The sequence below is a fragment of the Oryzias latipes genome, chromosome 22 (assembly GCF_002234675.1).
Source record: "Oryzias latipes chromosome 22, ASM223467v1".
Taxonomy (NCBI): Eukaryota; Metazoa; Chordata; class Actinopteri; order Beloniformes; family Adrianichthyidae; genus Oryzias; species Oryzias latipes.
The window spans coordinates 3,891,033-3,913,088 of record NC_019880.2 but is presented as its reverse complement, the minus strand read 5'-3'; the positions used below and the strand labels follow the sequence as shown (position 1 = coordinate 3,913,088).

Sequence of the window (22,056 nt, the reverse complement as noted above, 5' to 3'; positions counted from 1 at the left end):
GACAGGACGTTAAAGGTTACATCCAAAAGTTTCTTTTAAAGGAGGTTCAGGTTCTGCTTTGAAGCTGCTCAGATGTAAAAAAAAAAAAAAAAAAGGAAAACACACTGGTCATGGAGGGCAGTCGGGAGACTTTGAAGCCACTCCTGATTTCTTAAGTGCTGCATTCAAAGACCCAAACTTCATTTTGTCTGCCTGAGCAAAGTTCCTTAGGTTTATGAGGATTTTGAAAGTTGAAGCAAAACATGAGAATAAAATAGTGGAGATGAGTGGGTGTGGTCTTTTCGTGGACACCCGTTGCCCGACCATCTGCCTCCTCACCTTCTGCCATCAGGACTGGAACAGGTTCATTTCAGGGGTTCAGGGCCAAGAACCAGGTCTGGGGTCAGTTGGGCTAAAGTACAGAAAGGGTGTGGGGGGAGGCGTGTCCATAATGAGATGGTTTCCTCCCCCAGCTAAGGTGAGAAGTGGAAGTTTTAGGATCGAATCGGGTGTTAATTCTAAGTTTTCCAGTTGACTGTAAAAGAGTCTGGATGCTGTGAGTGTGACATCATGGTTTACTTTTAGCTCCAACCAAATGAAGTCGATTCAGTCACCATTACAGACTCAGACGCCGCCATGTTGGAGCCAGAGGACGTCAATATGTAGTGATTTTTTATCTTTGTTATCTGAGCAAGCAGATCAGAGCTGGATGCCTCTTGTGTTGGACAGATTTTTCTGTTACAATAGGGGGTTGTGAATCTTCTGACACAGGAGGTGTATATTTGTATAAACCCCTTTTGTATTTGAGGCTAAACTTAAATACAAATACGGTACAACAGAAGTCTATGGGGTTTTGGCTTCTTGGAGCCGGCAGGTACTTCCTGTTTAGAATATACAAGGGGGGAGGGGGTCACTTAGTCCTTATAAACAGTCAATACGTTTTCCTGAGGTGGGTGTCAATCACACAAGGAGGCGAATCCAACAGCATCATCACTTTATTCACTCAGTTTGCTTGAATGAGTGAATCAGTGATGAAAAAAGAGGCAATTTGTCAGGAGAAACAGCAATCTAAAACATGTTGACTGATTTAACCAAAACATGTATGGGAGAAAAAAAAGAACATTTTAACAGAATACAGTTAAGAGTAACTGATTTTCATTTCATTCATCATCCAAGAAAACATGTAACAACAACTAGGATAAGCCCAAATATTTACAACTGAACTTCAGATGAAATTTGTGCACTTGTTGAAGAGTCTTAAAGCAAATGACAAAATCTACAACTTTTCTGTTTGAAGCAAGAAGTTCTGTTCGCATTGAGACAGGAACAGAACAGACTTTGAGGAAATCTCTGGAGAAAGTTGATCAAATGTGTTTTTTTTTATAAACGTCAAAGCAGCTAAAAAGGGGGAAAAAACGGCGTTCTTGTGTTTCCTGAAACATCTGCTGTAGTGATAACAGTTTATCACAAGAAAGTCTGTGTTCTTTAACTTATTTAGGGCTTTATTTTGACAAAGTTGCTGACCTTGAGTTCTTTGGTTCTTCAGGCTCTAGTTTGTTTCGATCAAAGAGCCCCACTCTAACTTTATGCCCAGATTTTTGAGTCTTTTACTTATGATTAGACGGATAATATTTGCTCTGAGTTTTTCCGTGTGCGAGTTTGTCCGCTCAGGTCTCAGAGTTCTCCGTTTGGAGGCCGAGGCGGCTGGCATTGGCGACACAGCGCTGCGTGATCTCTGCTTGAAGCTTCATCTGCATCTCCAGCAGGAACTCGTCCTGTTGGTCACACAACACCACAAGATGATCAGGACAGGATTCACATGGGGATTTACACGTCAAGGACAGAAGCTCCTTTAACGTTCCACAGGGAGTAGGAGTTACAGTGTGTTTTAGCTGCTCAACCTCCAGTTCTTTTAGCTGTTTTGGTCGTAGGACAAGGTGATCAAACCTGATCCATGAAAAAATTCTATTCAATTTTCAATTTTATTTGAATAGCCCAAATTCACAACGATAGTCGTCTCGATGGGCTTTGTAACGGATCATGAACACATAGAATTCAATAGGAAAATACTAAATTGAACTAACAAACAGACTAAATTAAACTAAACATCCCTGCCCTTAGAGCCTCCTGAGAACAGAGGAAGGATGGTGTAAAGAAGGGCTAATCCAAGTCTTTTCACACAAGCTCCTATAAAAATTTAGGTCAAAGTATTCATTTTGTTGTTCGATTTATTATCCAAACAATTATTTTTGCAGAAAAAAAAGTAAATGCAAGAATTTTTGGCAAAACTTTTCAGATTAGATCTTAAAGCGATGTGCAAAACTTAATTGTTATTAACAATAAGACAGTTTAATAACAAAAAGCTTTCAGCTCTTTGCAGGCTGTTGGTTTTAGATTATATTTAGATTTTAAAATCTTGATTATGAACTTTGAAAAAGATGAATTTACTTCTGAATGGTAAAAAAAAGCACTTTAATGATGTGTTTTGACACTTCTTTTGGTGTTTTCTCCTTTTTCCCATTTTTTTTAAAACTGTTTATCATTTTGCACTTCAACACATAAAAAAAACAAGTAAAACACATTTTTTGGGGGGAAACTTGGATGCAATTCCTCTCACAATAGAGAACAAAAACAATTCTTGTTCCTGTGATGCAGCCTTACAAAATAAAAGCTCTCGATCACGTTTGAGGATCAAACTTTTTAAGGCTGGCTCCTGCACTCCGCTCCACAGCCCCCCCCCCACCCCACCTCCACCACCACCACCACCACCCCACCACCAATGGCATCAGTCTGCAGCAGAGCAGTTAATAAAGAGATTGATTATGAGGCTGTCAGGAAGTGACAGTTGGACAGTGCTGCTCTGCGTGAACGACAGAGGGCACGCTCACAACCCAGCAGTTCGCCTCTCACACACACACACACACACACACACACACACACACACACATGCACGGACGCCTCTGCCAACAATGAGGGTAGGTGAGGTGGAGGAGGATGTGGAGGGCGGGGGTGCTGGATGGGTGAGAGGTGGGCATGTGGAGAACCAAAACCAAACCTTCTGCTGGTGGAAGAGCTTTGTGTTGTGTGTATGTGTGTGTGTGTGTGTCTGTGCACTGGTGTGTAGGTGGCAGTGGTGGTGGTTGTGGTGGGGGGGGGTCAGAGTTCACACCACCGCCTTCTGCTGAGGGAGACGAATGCCAACGATGGCAGACCCCGGAGCCAAAGGGGTCAGAGGAGGTTCGGGAACACACCTCCATCTGTCAGCGTGCTGCGCAAACACACACCCGTCACACACATGTGAACACCACTGAGGACACAACTACGGACAAAACCGGGCGGCCGATCTCCGAGCTGTGAGTTTGCGCGTCGAAAACACAAAATAAAAGTTTTTAAAAGTAACGTTTTCCATTATTCTGCTTCTGATTTTAATTCAGCAGGAAATCTACGGATCCTACAGCAACTAAAGAACCCCACGCCTCCCAAAGAGGTTCATCTTCTCGCTGAGGAGCAGATCAAACAAATACTGAACATCTGCGGCGTGTGTGAAACATTTTATTCAATCCTTCTTTAATTTTAAAAGATTTCAGTAAATGTGGTCATAAAGTTGCTGGCGATGGGTTTATCTTGTACAACAGTGTTCTCCCCAACGCCGGTACTGGTCTGTGGGGCAGATGGTAGCCTGGCCTCAAAAACATGACCCAACATTTTTTACGTTCAATTTATAATCCGATTCAGAAGTAAGTTTTATTTTGGAAAACTGCTAGATTCTCTTCACCACATGTGACTCATTCTTGACGCATGTCAAGTCATTTGATCACGGATTTAAAATCCAAACGCTCCATCCAAACCCCCAAGCTGGCAAAGTAAAATAATAAAAAAAAAAGTATTTGGAAAGTTTCGTCATGCAGAAAAGCTCCACTGAGGAAATCAACTTAGTGGCCTCATGGAAGAGGGTCCTCCTTGAGACTGGAAGGTTGTGAGTTCAAATCCCCGGCTGAGTCACACCAAAGACCTTTAAAATGGGACTCAATCCCTCCCTGCATGACACTCGGCATGAAGCGGTTGGATTGTGGTGGGGGCTGTGTCTGCAGCTCACTGCTCCCCCAGGGGAGGGGTCAAACGTCGTAAATCGAGACATGAACCTCAACTGTCCCAATACTCCTGTCAATCAGTCCTGAACCAGATGCAGCATCAAGAGCATCCTAAATGTGCCAGGGAAAAAAAAAGAAACGTTTTTTTGCTTGATGGTCCAGAGTTCTCACAGCTGTGGGGAGGAAGAGTGGTCAGCTTCTCATCGCAGAGTTGCAGGTTCACTTCCTGTGTGTAATCGTGCTTGGGCAAACACCCTGCGAAGCTCCTGGTGGGCCTGTTAGCGCCTTCCATGGCAGCTCTGCTAATACCTGTGTGTAAGTATGTGTGGCTGGATGAGACTGGACCAAATGGGCTTTGGGCCTTAATGCGCATACTTATAGAAGTACACATATACCATTCACTCTTGTCGGATGAAAGTAAATTTAGCATTTTGTTTTGATATAAAGGTCCCAGAGTTTGGACTGAGCAGACGTTGCTCACAAAGTCCAGTGTGAAGTTTCCACAGTCAGTGGTGCCACAGCTGTTGGAGCACCGTGTTTTCTACGCAGCCAGTGACCAGGATATTCTGAAGAATTTCATCCCGCTTCCTGCCGACTAACAGTGTTAAACTTCCAATTTTATTTTCCAACAGGACCGGGCACTTGCCCACTTTACTAGAAGTACTAAAATCAGATTGGAGTCACTGGTTTTACTATGCTTGATCAAAGCAAATCAAACTTTTTATACAAAATGTAATTTTGTTTTTTGGTACATCTTGGGGTGCCATACTCTCTGCTGACTGTCATCTATGTCTAATCAAAGCCAGACTTGGTTTTCCATATTAAAAATACGGAGGTCCATGTCAAAATGTAACATGATGATGCCAAAAACAGGTATGGCACAAGAAAAATAATAAACAAAAATAAGTGAATAAATTCATAAACTGAAGGCTAAAATAAAGCATTAATTTTAAGAAAAATAAAATTAAGTGTAAGAAAAGAATAACATAATATGTACAGCAGCTGAAAATGTTGATACCATAATTCTGTGTGTTTGTTCTTGAAAGTTTCTAATAATTAGAGCTTTAACAGGAGCTCATCTTTTACAATGTCACCCCAACGATAACAGTTAATCTGTTTGAGGCTGCGTCCTGGCATCTGTGCCGCGTACTTTCTATGCTAATGTATGTAAACGATGGCTCAAACGCAGTCTGCAGCGCTGCTTTGTCTGCCTTTGCTTCCTTCAGCCTGATCAACGCTCATTCACCCTAAATGTGGCGCCGGTTTGCATCCTGAACTTCAAACACACTGGACTGTTTTCAGTAACAGAGTTGATAACTTAGCATGAAGTTTGATTGTAGAGGGACGGAAGAGACCAAAGTTTGAGCAAACAGACAAAAATGTTTAAAGATGAATAAAGTTTTGCCATGATTTTATAAAGAAAAAGGAGAAGAATCAACGACAAAATAATTTAAAAATCTAAATTCATATAAACATAAAACATTTTCATTTCGTTTCTGGAGTTTAATGTTGGATCAACAAAAATGTTTAAGTGAAAGAAAACTAATACTCTTGTTGAGTTTAGCACATCTGTATGTTTTTAAAACTTGCAGACTCGCAACTTTTAAAAATCTGACACCATGCAGTCACTGGATTCTGACAGCAAAAATGAAAAAAACAATTATGAGAAGCTGCAACAATTTGGTGCTTCCTGGTTGGACTCAAATTTCAGAACAAAACTATTGTAGCCATTTGTCATGGGCTGGGAAGGAGTTTTTAAGTTTTTACCCATCCTCATTTGTGAGCCAGTTTGAGTTTTTTTTAAAATTGAAAAATGAGATCTAACTTCAAACGTGAGTCACTTACCTAATTTATCTCAAATGCTTTAAATGTTATTGTAAATTAAATGAAATCATTTGTACATATCACTCATTTTATTGTTTTGGGTTTGTTGTTCATCTGAAATTAAATAAAAAGTTGTAATTTTTAGTTTTTTTGCACAACTTTAAAATACTATACATGAATTTTAAAGCCATCTTCGTCATACGATTTAAGGAACAGACATTTCTAGAGAAATTAAAGGGGAAAAAAAAAAAAAAAATCGACGAGCCTCAAATAAAAATGTCTACATAAGTAGATGATCATATTTAAAACCCAGGTTAAGTCTTGACCCAGCAGATCAAACTGCATCGTCGTTCCGGGTCCTGCAGGAACCTTCACTTTCCTGCATGTTTTCTATTTATCAGAGCCATCCATCCTTCTAGGTTTTGTTAAAATAATCAGGAGAGTTGCCCTTGCACTGCTGCCTAGCTAAAAGTCCCGCAGCCTTTTTTAACCCTTGTGCCATCCTATGGGGTCAAGATGACCATTGACATGTTATTCCTACCCTGAGAAAGGTGGAGAGGATTTCATGTAATCCATGAACATCACTGAAGATCAAAAAGGTTCAGCGCACTGTCTAGTGGGTCTAGATGACCCACTAGTTAAGACTGCATGAACCTCTAACACGAGCCATTATGCACTTTTGGATTTCAGCCAGCAGATGTCACTGTTTTACACCGAATGACTTCTCCATCTGCTCTGCCAAATTGCTGCTGGTGTGTTGTAGAAATTTTCAACAGATGTAGAGTTCAGGTTTTAGCATCAGTTAAGTCTGCTCTTCAGAAACATCAGATCAAATCTGTGCAATACAATGTTTTTAACTGAAATAAATGCTTTTAAAAGCTGCAAAAACTCTGAACGCTGCAGCGAAAACAAACCAAAAGGATGAAAATTCAGAGGTTCTGGGTACAACCTGCTCTTGAAAACACACACATCTTAAAAGAATTTAAAGCCTCTCCCACAACACTGAGTTTTTTCCAGCATCACTGCATGTGTGTGGCTATTGCAGACACACACACACACACACACACACACATCATGTTTGTCAGGTGGTGCAACTTCCTAATCCGCCTGTTAAAGAGCAGCAAGTGAAAACAAACACTCCTTCAATAGATTACGAAGAGCCAGAGGCTGCTCATTATCAGAGGAGACCACACAGCCGAGACCCCCGGCCAGCTCCGCTGCCACTCCGCCTCACTGATCTGCTCTCTTTTGAAGTGCCTCACCTCTCCACCACCACCAGCATCATCTCCTCTTCCTCTTTCACTTTTTCCAAGCTGATAGCACAGTCTAACCCAGCCTGCTTTCATTCTCTAATCCCACACCAACAGGTCATGACCCAAACAGGCAGCAACTTCTAAGGACCAAATTAAACACTAATTCAGCTGACTTTCAATTTTCTGTCTTTAATTCATCTTTTTTTCCCATCAAAAATGAATTACAGTTATAATTTTAAATGGAAAAAATGTGATCGATCACTAGAAGAAAACTTTTCCTGCTTTAAGCAAGAGAGAAAAAAAAACAATAATACAGCCCTGAGCTGCACTTTTCCAAAAATGTGCTTTTTTGGTAATAAATATGAAATTGTGAATTTTAAATAAACTGGAAGTGGAGGAAAGCCGCAGCTGCAGAAGAGCTTCTGCAAATGGTAGATTTTTTTTTTTTTTAATTGTGCAGTTGATCTGAACAGATCATCTTGTTAGAGTGGATGTTTGACATGACATAACAACAGCTGGTTTTTGTAAACTCTTCCTAAATACGTAGACATTAAAACATGTTAGATGACGTAAAATATTGTTTACATTTACTGTGGTAAAAAGGCAAATCCTTCAAATAAATGTCCTCAAACATGTTTAATGATGCAAATTAAAACTTTATGGGGACGCCATTAAATGGGACTGAAAGTATAACGTTTGTAAAAATGAATCAGTTTGTTGGCAGTGGAGCAAAAATTGTTGCAATTTTCTTAGCAGAATTATCTTGTGAAATCTTAAGTGCACAAAAGTTCTCTTAAAACCAGATGTAAAAAAAAAAAAAACATTAAAAAACATTTCTTATCCATAAACAAACAAAAAAAAGTTGTTGGACATAAATGTTGTGCCAATGTGTCGGACTGATCTCAAAAACTCTTTGTGGCATATTTTCTAACTCAGAAAGGAATTTCAAAAAGACAAATTGCAGAATATAAAGTAATACTTGACAAAACAAAAGTCAAATCATGACAAACAAATGAGAACCAAAGACCAGGAAACCTGGGACTTAACTATCCATGAAACCAATTAACAAAAGCAGAAACAGCTGCTTGATTTGAAACTGGAATCTGGTGTGAGAAGCAGAAAACCATGCAGAACCCAAAAGCACATGAAAACTCAAACATAGCAGTCATATTAGACGTGTATCTGATCTTCTGCAGGTCTCAGACACAGTTGTAGATCCTCTGGAGCTCCGTTTTTGCATTAATTAAGCGACTTTACCTGCAGGACACTGCAGACATAAATTATGGGCTCTGCAGAGGTGAATCAGGGGACGGCTGCACTGAAGCCTGAACTACCGATTTGGACTTCCTGTCAGCGCCGTCATCAGCGGTCCAGCATCATGGGGAAGAACAGGGCATTGGACTCTTCTGCCAACGTTGCCCAGGAGCACAAGAGGCAGAGGAGTGTGTATCTGACCGCTCCGACAGAGCGGAGAGGGGCTGGCATCTGCTTTAATAATGCTGCCCTCCCCCTCCACATGACCCTCTCCCCGAGCTGTGGAAGGAGCGCCATCACTGGAGGAGAGGTGTCAGAGGTAACAGCTGGCTGCGGCCGCAGCATCATGGTCGTGGCGTGACCACAGCTTTATTGGCGGCGTCCTGAACTCCAGCTGATCCTCTCCCAGGGTTCCTGTCATGCTGACGTCTTCATCGCTAAGCTGAGCCGACAGGCAGGGCCTGCCAGCCGCTGGAGGTGACAATGAATCCAATTACCTCCCCTCCATGGCGCCCAGTCCAGACTTTGGGTGGAGGAAGGAGAGCGGGATGAGTGAGGGGGGCAGTGGAGATGGAGACGAGGTGATGCTCCAACATCAGAGTGACACTCTCAGCTTGTTCCTGGATGCGTTTTTACGCTGTCAGCCTCTGTCTGCACTTAAACAACACAACCATCCTCTCATGATTCACTGATATACGAGACATGTCAGCATAGCACAACCAGGAGAGAAGTGTCTTATCTGACCACACACAAATCTAAAATAGCAGATTACATGAATTTCATTTTTTCGTGCATTTCGCAATTGTGCGATGGAGTTTTAGGGCCACCAAACAAATAAGAGTAAACTTGCGAGATTTTAAGTCGTAAATTTACAAGAAAAAATCTTGTAAATTTACGAGATTAAAGTGGAATTGAGCATACAGTGCAGCAGCAGAGCAGACCGACTAAACTCAATTGAACAGGTAAGCTGGATGTTTATTGATTACTTTCCAAATGTTTGGAAGCTCTTTTTTTTTATTTACGATTTATTAATGTTTTATTAATGTTTTGCAGAATCTCTGCAGCCCTTTGATGAAGACATCGGTATCCCTGCAGGCAGCTGTCCACTTCAATCCTTTCTTCCTCCACCAAAGACCAGATCTCTACGTTTGTGTGATGCTTCCGTCCGAGGAGGAGCACTTTTTTGGCATTTTCAACGTTCTGATGCTAATATACCAAACTCTTTTCATTCCTTTATTGGTTTATGTTGAAACGGGACGTTTCATCTGGAGGCGTCTGTAACACTTTTTACTTCTGCATTGGTTTTCGGATGACAGGTTCATGACATAAGGTGACAAATGGTAAATGGCGTATACTTGTATAGCACTTTTCTACCTACAAGGACAAAGCGCTTTTACAGTCACACGCACATTCACACACACATTCACACACACATTCACACACTGGCATTCAAACACAGGCACCCGCCTACCACCAGAGGCAAGGTGGGGTTCAGTGTCTTGCCCAAGGACAATTAGACTCATGGGCGTGCAAGGCGGTAATCGAACCTGCAACCTTATGGTCATCAGTCTACCGCCCTACCGCTGCACCACGGCCTTCAGGAGTGTGAATGAAAAGGAGAATGAAGGCTGCAGCGGCCCTCTTCACCCAACTGTGTCTCTGAGCTCCTTATTTTACTGATGAAACTCTGCTTTACTGACACTAACCCCGGAAAGCCGGCTCCACTGACAATAATGATTTTGAGTTGCCAAAAGGTTCCAAATTTCTTTGTTTTTTTAAACCTATCCGGAAATAAAGCTTCATAAAAAGCTCCTCATCTTCAAGCTAGGCTCCGAAAACGGAAAACTTTGGCGTTTTTTTCAGCGTTAATCTATGAATTTTTCCTTGTAAATTTACAAGATAAAAACTCGTTCATTTACGAGATTTTTTCTCGTAAATTTACGACTTAAAATCTTGTAATTTAACAGTTATGACTTTCTTTCCCTTACTTAAAAAAAACTTTTTTTTTGGTAAACTGGCCCTGAAACTCCGTCGTACAATTGAAATTTCCTTAACAAAGACTTTTAAAAAAAAAAAAATCTAACAGATTTCTCAACTATTTGATAGAAATGAAACTTGCTTACCACCAACTAGAACTCAACTGCAACTACAGTCTGCATCCAATTTTCCTCTAATAATGTAGCTTTCTCTTTCATTTTGTATTTGGAAATAGTTTTCGCTTAACTTTTCTCACTTTTTAACTGCTTAGATGTTTTTTAGCATTTTGGCTCTGTAAAAACAAAGTATTAATTCTGATTTTTTTTCCACACTCCTTTCAGACTATTTGTCATTTAGTTTGGTATTTTTGTTTGACAAAGTACATTTTTACCTGCCTGGTATCACCTTTTTTTTAAACTAATTTAAGTAATAGCATAAAACAGCACATTTGCATAGATTTCCTCCTCCCTCAGCAATGACCAAGCCTTCCTGTGAGTTACTCTATCAGGTTTAACATTAATGTAGCTTTATTATTTTTCCAGTTCTTTTTAGCTGCTTGCACCTTTTTTTTTGGTTGATACTTTAGAGCCCCTCTCCGATCATCTTTTGATCCGTTTTAAAGGGCCTTTATCATGCAAAATTACCTTTTTGAGCTTTTAAGTGTATTATAATGTTTATTCCTCACAGCAAAGCAGTACAGTGATCCCTTGATTATCGCGGGGGTTACGTTCCAAATAGAACCCGTGATAAGCAAAATCCGTGAAGTAGAAACCTTTATTTTTTTTACAATTATTATACAATGAAATACACTATTATACATTGAAAAGAAAGAACAAACCATTTAACAGGCTAAATCAATTGTTTTTTTAACAAATAAAAGTACTTTAGAAACGTTTTTCAACAAATAACTTCTGTAGTGTGCTGTCAAATAATAATTTCAATCATCGATAAGAACAGAAGGCTTTAAATTGCGGAGATTAGCCCCACCCACCGCGACCCGAGTGGATTAAACGGAAGAAAATTTAAAATGATTATGAAAAAAATAAAAAAGTACAGTGGGACAGATAGTGACTCCGGTCTTCTTTTTCACTGCTCTTCATACTGAGCCGCTGCATCCTCTGCAGCGTTTTTTCCTTCTGAAGCCCGCGGTGCAGCTGGAGGTGTGTTTGTTCGGGAGAGGAACACATTGATAGGCAGTTGTTGTCGCTCTTTTTTCTTCTTTGCTATAAGATCCTTATACACCGACATGCCACCATCGATTATGTTGGAGAACTGTAATGAACGGCTCATCAAAGGGTCCCATTCTTGAGCTACTCGCTGAGTGACTTTTAGCCAATCAGAATGCAGAACACAATGCAGGATGCAAATCCGTGAAGTAGCGAAACCGTGAAAAGTAAACCGTGATATAGCAAGGGATCACTGTATTTTGATCCATTCACGCATTTATGAGCATTTCTCTAAAATCCCTGCTGAGCACCAGCCCCTCCCACTTGATAAAAATGAGTGGCTCATCACATTGTGACCTAGATAAGTGAGGAACAGCCCCTTCCAGGAAGCGTCTGCGCTGCCAGCACCGCCCCCCAGGGTAACATACACACTCACTTTCTTCGTGTAGCTAGCAGTGATTGGCTAAAACGCTTTCATTTTACATGCACAGTCTGCATATCCCTGTTTGCAAAAGTTTGGATGTTGTTTTTGTGGGTGAATTGCAGACATGCTAGGTTGACGTCGTGAACTTCATGAAATGGGCGGCACCCACAAGAAGCTAGAGGCGGAGCCTCATAGACCAAGTCGTCTTACTTCTGAATTCGAAAATGAACTGGAAAAAATAACAAATATTTAATTTAAGGAAAAAAAAATCATTCTTTAGTGTGCCAAAGGTCATATATGATCATCTATCAAGATATTTTTTAGTCTGAAAAGCTTAAAAAAAGCACGATATAGGCCCTTTAAGATTGTTTGATTTATTTTGTAGCTCTGTATTTTCTCATAACTTAAGTCTCTTTTGAAGAATCTGCTGTTAAAGTACTTAATGGATTTGTTGATTCCATCCAGGTGATGTTTTAGATGCAGGATTCCTCACTAAAGGTGGATGGAAGAATAAGCAAGCAGCCAAACTGAAACTCCCACTGAACGCTGCTGAGGGAGTCTCACCTTATCAGTCAGAGCTTGAAGAGTTTTTCCCTTCAGTCCCCGACTTTGGTGCCGAACCGGAGAAGATCATCCACCACTTCCTCTCCTGACATCTCTCCATACAGAAATGGGATGATGGATTCAGAAGAGCGAAGAGAACTGGGGATATTTGGATTGTATTCTGGGAGAGTGGAGGGTTTTGAAGGTGGTTGAAGTTCTGCCAAGACATTTCATATTCATTGTTAAATATTCAGTGCACATGGTGGACAGGGCAATTTCTGCAGTCAGCCCGGCATTCAGAAGTGAAAGGGATGTGGCTTGTGGATGAAGGGAGCGGCAGATAGACATGCTTGGGGCTTCATGGTAGTCAGATGAGAGGCTGCCAGCTGCTGATGGGTGACTGTTTGAGCGTGGCGCCTCAGGACATGCCCGCTGAAAGACGATGCGATCCGATACCTCCACTTATGCTGGGCTTATATACATACACCACCCCGCCTTATGCATAGAAGGTCCATATCCGCTGCAGTGTTTTGGTCATTATGCCAAGCTGTTTGAGCAAGCGTATTGCATGTCTGAGTGGGAATTGTGGACTTACTGGCCTATGACCAGCAAGTGAAGCTTCATTTGCATTAAGCGACCACTGAAATGTTGAAATGACGTATGTCAGAAGCTGCTGAGGGACAAAAAGTTTGGGACACTTAGGTTGATTAAGAGAACATGATGAGAAAATGAATTAAAGTAATAATTTTGCTTTTAAAAATCTTCTTAACTATTATTTTTTAAACAACAATTTTCAATTAAGTCACTTAGATTCAAATTTATGTGTCTCTTTGAAGACATTTTTTCTTGTCTTTTTCTTGTTCAAAATTAGCTCTAGTACAATTTACAAGAACAATGAAAAAGAGATGAATGTTTTGGGGGCGGAGATATACCTTGTTAATAAGACCAACTGCAACTACAACAAAAACAATAGTAGATTTGGTCGTTTCATGTAAAAGATGGACCAAAGATGACATTGACTGCAGTCAGAAATCGGAATTTGATCCAGTGCGTGGGGAAAAACTTATAATCACCATACTGGTCCTCCAATGGCTAAACAAAGTCCATCAAGTGTCTCTCAGTGGGACATGAATAGTGTGTTTCTATGGTGATGATCAATCATAATGAGGGGAGCAAAAATCTGGCTACAAAAATCCTCAAGCAGTTATGGTAAATGGCGTATACTTATATAGTGCTTTCTACCTTCTCACGAAGGCCCAAAGCGCTTTACAGTCACAGTCCCGTTCACACACTGATGGCGGCTCTGCTGCTGAACACTGCCGCCAACCTCCCACCAGAGGCAAGGTGGGGTTCAGTGTCTTGCCCAAGGACACTTCGACACATGGGCGTGCAAGGCGGGAATCGAACCTGCAATCTTGCGATCTTGGGTTGACCGCCCTACCGCTGCACCACGGCCGCCCCTAAGTTAGCTTCAAATAAGTCTGCGTTCACACAGTGGTGGCCAGTTTCAATGTTAAGTCAATTTTACAGATGTGATCTGAGATCCTTTTTTTTTTTTTTTTTAACTTGTCCTGACCAACAGCTGGGCAGACAGATGAGAGCTGAGGGCCTCTTGTGTTGGACATATTTTACTTTAACAAGAGGGGTTATTAATCTTCAGACAAACCAAAGGTATGTCTGAATAAACCCCTTTTGTAATTGAGGCCAAACTTTATTAATTTCAATCATGTCTGAAAATCTTTGGTGTTGGACCGGACGCAAAAGGAAAGAGGGGAAGAAGAGAGAGGGACGCTAGAGAGAGGGGGGGTAGGGGGGTGATAATAGGAGGGGAAGGGGGATAATCCCACCTCAGGATCTCAGATCCTGAGGTGGGATTTGAGCGTCAGGCATGGTGTTGGTCTGGCGACAGCGCGTCGGTGAGGTAAAATTTCTATCGGGCTGCAAACATTTTACCGTGTCATCCCAAGTCCAACATTTGAACTTTGAAAAATAATTTAAAGTTCAAATATTCAAATTTATCGGCTCTGGCTCGTTTTTGCTCCTGCTCCTGTACTTGGCGGTGGATCTCACCTCTGGCTGTCCCCCAACCCCATCTGGATGAAGCCCATTTGCTGGACTATTCAAACATGTAGTTGTAGAGTTAGATTAGCTAATTCCTCTCTAAGAGTTTTGGTACGTCGCCTGTCCGTCCTGGAAGAGGATTCCCCTTTCATGTGGACATCCCTGAGCTTTCTTCTTTTTTTTTCCAGAATCTATTTTTTTAGGAGTTTTTCCTTACCGAGAAGGAGAGTCTAAGGGCAGGAATGCCCAGTCTGTTTGGTTTATTTTACCAATTACCTTTTGTATTTTATGACTGATTTCGTGTTGCTATACATTTGCCCGTATGAAGCCCATTGAGATGACTATTGTTGTAATATTGGGCAATATGAAAAAAAACTAATTCAATTCCCATCGCATCAACCAATCAGGATCTTGGCTTTGGCCTATGGCGTGTTGATGACATAACCATTGGGTGGAGTCCAAAAAACAACATGGAGGAATATCTGGTTGCTTTCCTTCTGAACATTAATTTACTTATCTTATTTGCATTGAGACAATAATTAAAGGCCCTAAAATTGTATTTTTTTTGTCCTCTGACTGTGAGACAGCAAGTTGTCAAACTGGGTCACAGTGAGACATTCAGATGCAGCTGCTGCAATAGATGGTGAACCTCACCGTACCAGGAGAATATCTGAATGATCTCAAATCAAATCAAATCAACCTTTATTTATATAGCACTTTTACAACAACACGTCACTCAAAGTGCTGTGCATAAAATACAATAAAATTTAAAAACAAGATGACAAGACAAACAGTGCCGACCCCCCCCCCCAACACACATACGCACACCATGATAAAAAAGTGATAAAATGATGGAATGTCATGAACCCAGACATGGTGACGTGATCACCGACACTTTCATAGAGCTCTTCAAAATAAATATAGCTAATCTCTTGACATTATCTGTGTCTACCAGGGATTATATAGAGTGTTCCTTCGCTATATTGTGGGTCACCTTTCGTGGGATCTGGTCATCCTCTATTCTTTGTCATCTGGGAGAATTGCATGTGAAAGCAAAATAAGCCGAAATTGTAGAGCTTATCAACAATTCTGGTTGTGCTCTCGAAGCTATTTTGAGAAGTAGCCTACACAGCGCCCTGTCAAAATATCGGTTTATCGGTCTGTTTTTAACGGGTCGCAAACAAGGTTGGGGGTTATTGGAAGTATGCTAACATGGCTAAACTGGCTAAAGTGTGGCGCTGTCGAACTGTGTTTGTTTTACGTGTTACTAACAAGGTTGGTTGATAGAGTCATCAGGAACATTGGTTATAGCTGTATTAGTCTGTTCTTTTTACAAGTTGCAAACAAAGTTGGGAGTTACAGGTATTGTGAACACATTACACTACTACTCTAGACAAGTTCTAAAGCTCCTGTTGACAGTTAATTTAGTCTGATTGGCTGTCGGACTTTCTTCTGACTCTTTTGTCTCACTTAATGTGCCTTATAGTTCGGTGTCCTTATATATGATATAAGTAAAAACAGACCATCCGTTGACGATGTGCCTTAAAATCCGGTGTGCACTGCAGTGCGGAAAATACGTTAAGTCCACAAGACCATCCTGGCGTTTCAGAAAGATCTGAAAGGAATTGGACGATTTTCCAAATGCGCATCTAAAAATATTGGATTTTTTTCCAGATGCAGATGTGAATACTCAGCTTAAATCCACCCTTGAACCATGTGTTCATCTGGAGAGAACAGTGTCTCCTTGCAAATAAATGACAGGAAATGGCCTGAAATTGATGGACAGCTGACAATTAGATGAACCTTAATGAAAAAACGAGCAGCTTCCAAATTACCAACATCAAAGAAATTGTTGAATCACAAACATGAAAAGACTCAGTCTTAAGTTTCTGACTCCTGCTTACTTAAGCAACAAAGCAATTCCATTCAGATGATGGTGTAACTTGGTAGATTTTCTGTTTCTTGTTTATGTTGCTTTACATCTTTACGAATGAGCAAATAACAGTTTTTAGCTACCCTAAAACACAACAGATCAGTGCCAGAAATTTGGATGGATCAGGTATTTTAGAATCTTTTCAAATTTAAAAATAGCGAAAAACATGCCAACATACCATCACTGAACTAAAAAAATATCTGAATCTGCCAAATTTTAAACCTTTTTCATATTTCATAACTGTTATATGGAACCACGTCAATAGTTTTTCATCAGTGGCTTCTCTTCGATTTTAGCCCAGATCCAAACTCCAAAAGGAGTTTACTCTCCTCCGGCCCTGATCCTGATCCCCCCCCCCCCCCCCCCCCCCCGCATCCATCACACTCTTCCCCTGACTACACATCTAAGTGATTACACCACACCCTCAACCCCAAACCCCAAGCTCACACAGAAGCGCACACACTCGCTCAGAGGGGCTAATTAAGGCTTTAATATGCAAATGAGAGCTGCAGTAAATTACACAGCTGGCAAATACGCCTGTTTTTGCCTGAAAATACATCAGGAGAGCAGCGAGGAGTGTGTTGCTGCAGTTGTTGTTGTGTTTGCAGGGAGATAGGGGATTGCCCCCCCACTACTCTTCAGCAACCACATCCCCATAAGTCTGCAGGAGTTCCATCCAGCTATGTCCCCCCTCAGAGGTATCAGGAGGGAACGTCGACTCGCAGCTCGCTGGGTGGAAATTTAGAGGAGCGCAGCAGGAAGTGAACGTTGAGGCTCTGATCTGGACGGGTTGTTGTGGTGGAGCTTTGGTTTACAGCACATCTGGATCTGGAGCTGCTCATCAGTTCACTTTTTGGGTGAAAATTTGGGGTTTATTGTCTAAAAACTGCCAAAGAACAAAATTGAAACCCTCAGTATTTCTTTTTAGTTTGGCGCTTTGGTACAATTGGTTCCAGTTTGTGTCTGGAACTTCATGTCTTCTGTGAAACTAGCATCTCTATGAAGCCCCGTTTTCTGGAGCTGCTAAGTGAAAGATCATTGTTGACTTTGGACAGTCTGATCCTCAGCTTCCACAGATTTTAGTTTCCAAAATTTGTTTTGATATAATCACCAAAAACTATTTGTAAATATTTTCTACTGTGTTTTGCGTTTGTTTATTTTCATACTTCAGATGTAGGTTAAAAAAATTCTTTGTCGATCTCTAGCTGGAAGTCTAGGGGTTTAATTTCAAGTTCAGGGCTGTCATGCTAAGGTCATTTCCCAGGATGTCACAGGCAAAATGTCCCATTTGCAAACTTCAGAAATTGATGCCCTAAACTGAATCCAGAAATATTTTTTGGGGTGTAACGATTAATTAATGAATCAATTACATCGATTCCACAGGACGCACCATACATTTTTGGAGAAAATTTAAGACTTTTAAGTGCGCCCTATAGTCATGAAAAAACGCTAGGTACTTTTTCGCTCACCTGCCACAGTAAGGTTTGTGACGTGTCTCTTTCCGGCCACGCCAGCCCCTAACCCTGCACCTTTTGCCGTTTAACTTCAGTTCCTCTGAAACTTTATTCCTCTTGGAAGGAAGAAATTCCTCCCCACCGTTATCCTTTAGAACACTCTTTTAACCTGATTTTGACTCAACATGGACCAGATCAATTTTGGAATTTTAAGGGTTTCCTCGGCAGTGAGCACTTTAAAGTAATCCTATCGTGAATTTGTACTTCAATCATTTTGTGCTGAAGCAGTCCCTCCTCCTTGGGATCTGCGTTAACCCCCCCGGCCGGCCCCTCCAGCTGCTCGGAGCTGCTGCCCTGCGAGGCGTTGCTGAGGCGTTTGTTCTGCCTGGTCGCCGTTGTCAGCCTGCAATTCCCCCGAGCAGCAGTGTCATCATGATGTGAGCCGAAACCTGAGTGCCGACTACATGCACGGTCAGGCCGTCCTGTCACCTAGATGCCCCCCTGGGACTGACCGTGACAGGGAGGCGGACCCACTCCGACATCCAGAGACCTCTTTGTTTCATGCTACTCCTCAAAGGAAAAAAATTCCAGGTTTCTTTTAAGGGGTGTCTCCATGGATGCACAAACATGTCGGGACTGTGATGACACTGAAAGGAGAGCGGCAAACTGAGGAGTTAACAATGATCTGTTTCAGTTTGATCACTTTGAGTGGATCAGCTGAAGCATTCGACTGACTTTGACTTAGAAAAGAAACACTGTAGGGCGCAAAGTTGGTTTAATTGGCATAAGAATTACCCAAATGTATTTGAAAGATGAACGCTAGAACTGTAATTAGCAGGAATGCATTCTGGTATACATTTTTAATATCAAAGGGAGGGGTCTTGTTATAAATACTTTCACATTAAATAACAACGGTGTTTGTGGAAGTCCAAAATGCATAAAGGTCACGGTTGGATACACGCGACAGAAGATGTGAATATGAACTTAAAACTAAATTTTTAAACCTGGATCCTAAAAAAGGCAAACAGAAGATCTGAACTATCAGCTATTAAACCAACAGAGAAGATAATGATTAGAAACTGAAGCTAAAAACTCAAAGAAAGGATAATAAAAGGATAATAATCCTGAATACACAAAAATGCGGCTATAATAAAACAACAAAGTATCTTCACATACGGTAATTTAAATGAACAGGTAAACTTTGTTCAGGAAAGAGATTCATCACCTTTGAAATAAACATCCCCAATACCTTCAGGGTTTGTGTGTGCAACCTTTGCAGCGATGATGACCACCTCCTTCCACACTCAATCAGGATCAGACTCAATTAATGAAAAAAAAAAAAAAAAGAAAGAAACCTTGAACTGTGGAAGCTGCACACGCCTCTCATTCAGATATCATTTGAAAGACAGAAGTTTCTCTTTTTCAGCAAGAACTTCCTGTCTTTCCAAAGCCTTGGAGAAGTTTGGTAATTCTGGTGGGGTATGTTTGTGACCCTAACATGATCACTTGGTCAGATACAGATCAGACACCCAAGACTTCAGGAGGACCAGGAGTGAAGCAGACAAAGAGTTTACTAAAAACTTTAAACATGTTTGGATTGGAGAAGGAAAAAACAAGTTTCTTCCTCCACTGTTCCTCCTAAACCTGTATAGACTGGTAATAAAACCTAGTTTAATGCAGTTTTATTTGAATTCTTTTTTATTACTATAATTTCATGTGAGTTTCATATGAATAAAACACAAGTTTAAGTCATCCCGGTTCTGAAAATCCAAAAACAAGCCAGCATCAAGCTACATTCACACTGCCCTCAGCAACTCGTGTTCAAGCAGCCGCTTTCAAGGAAAAGTTTGTGTAAATGTGCTTAAATGTGCATTTAAGGCTTCCACGTTCAAAACTCTTGTGTTTGTGTATCGGTATGCACATTTATTAAAACAGTTTTTGGCCTCTACATACAAAACACACAGCCATTAAACTTGCTCACTACTTTTTATTCAAAGATTCCATGACGTCCCATGTTTGCAGTAGTTAAAACGAAATAAACGTGAACATTTTGCAAAGACTAGTATTGAAATTTCTAGGGCGCTTGAGTTTGGAATAGATGTGGACACCATGACAAAATGGTGAACACCCTACATATTGGGGGTGTGAGAAAATATCGATTCTGCAAAATATCGCGATAGTTAATTTGGCGATACTCGTATCGATTCAAAATGCTGCCAGGACGATATTTATTTCATTATTTCTGAGCGTCCTTCAGTGTCTGACTCTTGTTGTACACTTCACCCTCCGACCGCTAGTTGGCAGCAGAGCGCACGGAGCCTCTTTGAGCAGCACCACACCACACAAGACAACAGGAAGACCTCAGCCAGAGGCAGCTTGTTTCGTTGTTATGAGACATGAACTACTTTGTTTTTAATTGGGATGGACACCAAACAGAAACTCTGAGCCATGTTTCTGCCAGTAACATATAAAAAGCGGATTGCTGTGCTTTTTAGTGGCTCAAATAAAAACGAGTGAAGCATGGCAGCGGCTAATAGGCTATCGGCAAAGCGGGCCAAAGTTCTGCAGAACCTCCCAGCAATAGATTCTAGTTTAGCGACCTGATGGATCAGAGGGATGTGTATAACGCTCTGAAAAAAAGGCAGACATTGTGGCGAGGGGCGTTACCGGTTACTTCCGTGTGTGAGAAGCGACTTGAGTTTTCCTATGGATCCATTCTTGCCCTCTCGCCTCTTTCTGATTCTCACAAACTGATCTTAAATGTATCAAATGATGCCTGCAGTTCTTTTTCATGATCTTCTGCTTCTTTTGAGGTAAGGCAGGTACTTTTATTAATGGATTTTTAGTGGCACGTATGTTCCAGTTCTCCAACTAACATTAAGGGTGTATTCAGACTGGACACATTTGGTTTGCTCAAAACGAACCAGAACGAACCAAAACGAAAACCAGTTCCTATCAAATCGGAAAACGAACTGTTGCATAAAAAAACCTATTAATCAGCAAGATCTGTTTGTTATATCAATGTGACTTAGTGCAACGTTTTTTTAAATAAATTTTTGGATGTCTGAGGAGATTTTTCACTTCTTTTTGGGACATTTGCCTCTCTCACACTCTTCTGATTAACAACATATTGGACGGCTTTCACTTGCTGACTTTCGGGAGAGGACACTCGTTATCTCCAAACTCCCCAACTAACGGGACGCTCTCATCGGACAAATCCAAAGCCAAATATTTAGCATCAAACAGGCATAGAGGCTCCGTCATCCTGGGCATGATGAAGAGCACGTCGAGCAGAACCTCGGCTAGTCCCCTGATAAGGATGTGTAAACAGCTCCCCTTGCAGTGGCTACAGAGGGAAGCTGCCCCTCTGAAAAAGGCGGCTTTCCACGGGGGCCAGGCTGCATGAATATTTTAAAAGAGTAAATAATTAATAATTAACAGCAAACAGGCCACTGATCAAATGGAGAAGTGTGGCAGCAGACACGGAAAACTTCCACTCCTGTAGACAAAGACAAGAGAACCCAGATTTTCACCTTCTTACCGGCCTCATAAATATGCGCATCCCCAATCGCCTCCTTACATTTACTTGTATGAACTCCACCAAGCCCCCCCATCACTCATTCACAGCTATTCCTCTGCGATTGTAGAGCGGGAGCACTTGATCTGACCACCCGCTTCTTCCTGATGGAAAGATTTGGATTTTAATACAATCGTCACTTCTCCCACCTGGATACGCCGCGCCAACACAAATCCCGCCCGCCACCGCTTAAAAACTCCCTGATTACAATTCCCTTAAAATGCCCGAGCACACCTACCCCAGACAGCGGCGGCGGTGCTAATCACATCTCAGCTCAGGGAGCCAACGCCATAGACGTGCACGTGGAAGAAACAAGGAGCAAGAGGGAGAAATCCCAAGTTTAATGACACATGTTCTCAGAGGCATCGGGCTCTTCAAAGCATCTCCTTCCAAATCTGCTTCATCTTTCCACCCAACTTTAGCCAGAGGAGACATTTAGATATATATATTAAAAAAAATTGGCTCAATCATGTAAACAACACAAACAAAAAATTAAAAATACGACATCTCTGGAAGCCAC

General features: G+C 41.3%; 1 protein-coding gene across 1 annotated transcript in view; it reads right to left on the bottom strand.

Moving 5' to 3' along the window:
- Window positions 1-737: 737 nt before the first annotated feature.
- The window catches only part of LOC101170478 (protein phosphatase 1 regulatory subunit 37-like), a 37,845-nt gene continuing 16,526 nt past the window's right edge, over window positions 738-22,056 (bottom strand). The window contains exon 9 of the mRNA XM_023951989.1: window positions 738-1,754. Coding sequence (XP_023807757.1) covers window positions 1,647-1,754 — 108 coding nt within the window. The 3' untranslated portion in view covers window positions 738-1,646. The remainder of the gene's footprint in view (window positions 1,755-22,056) is intronic.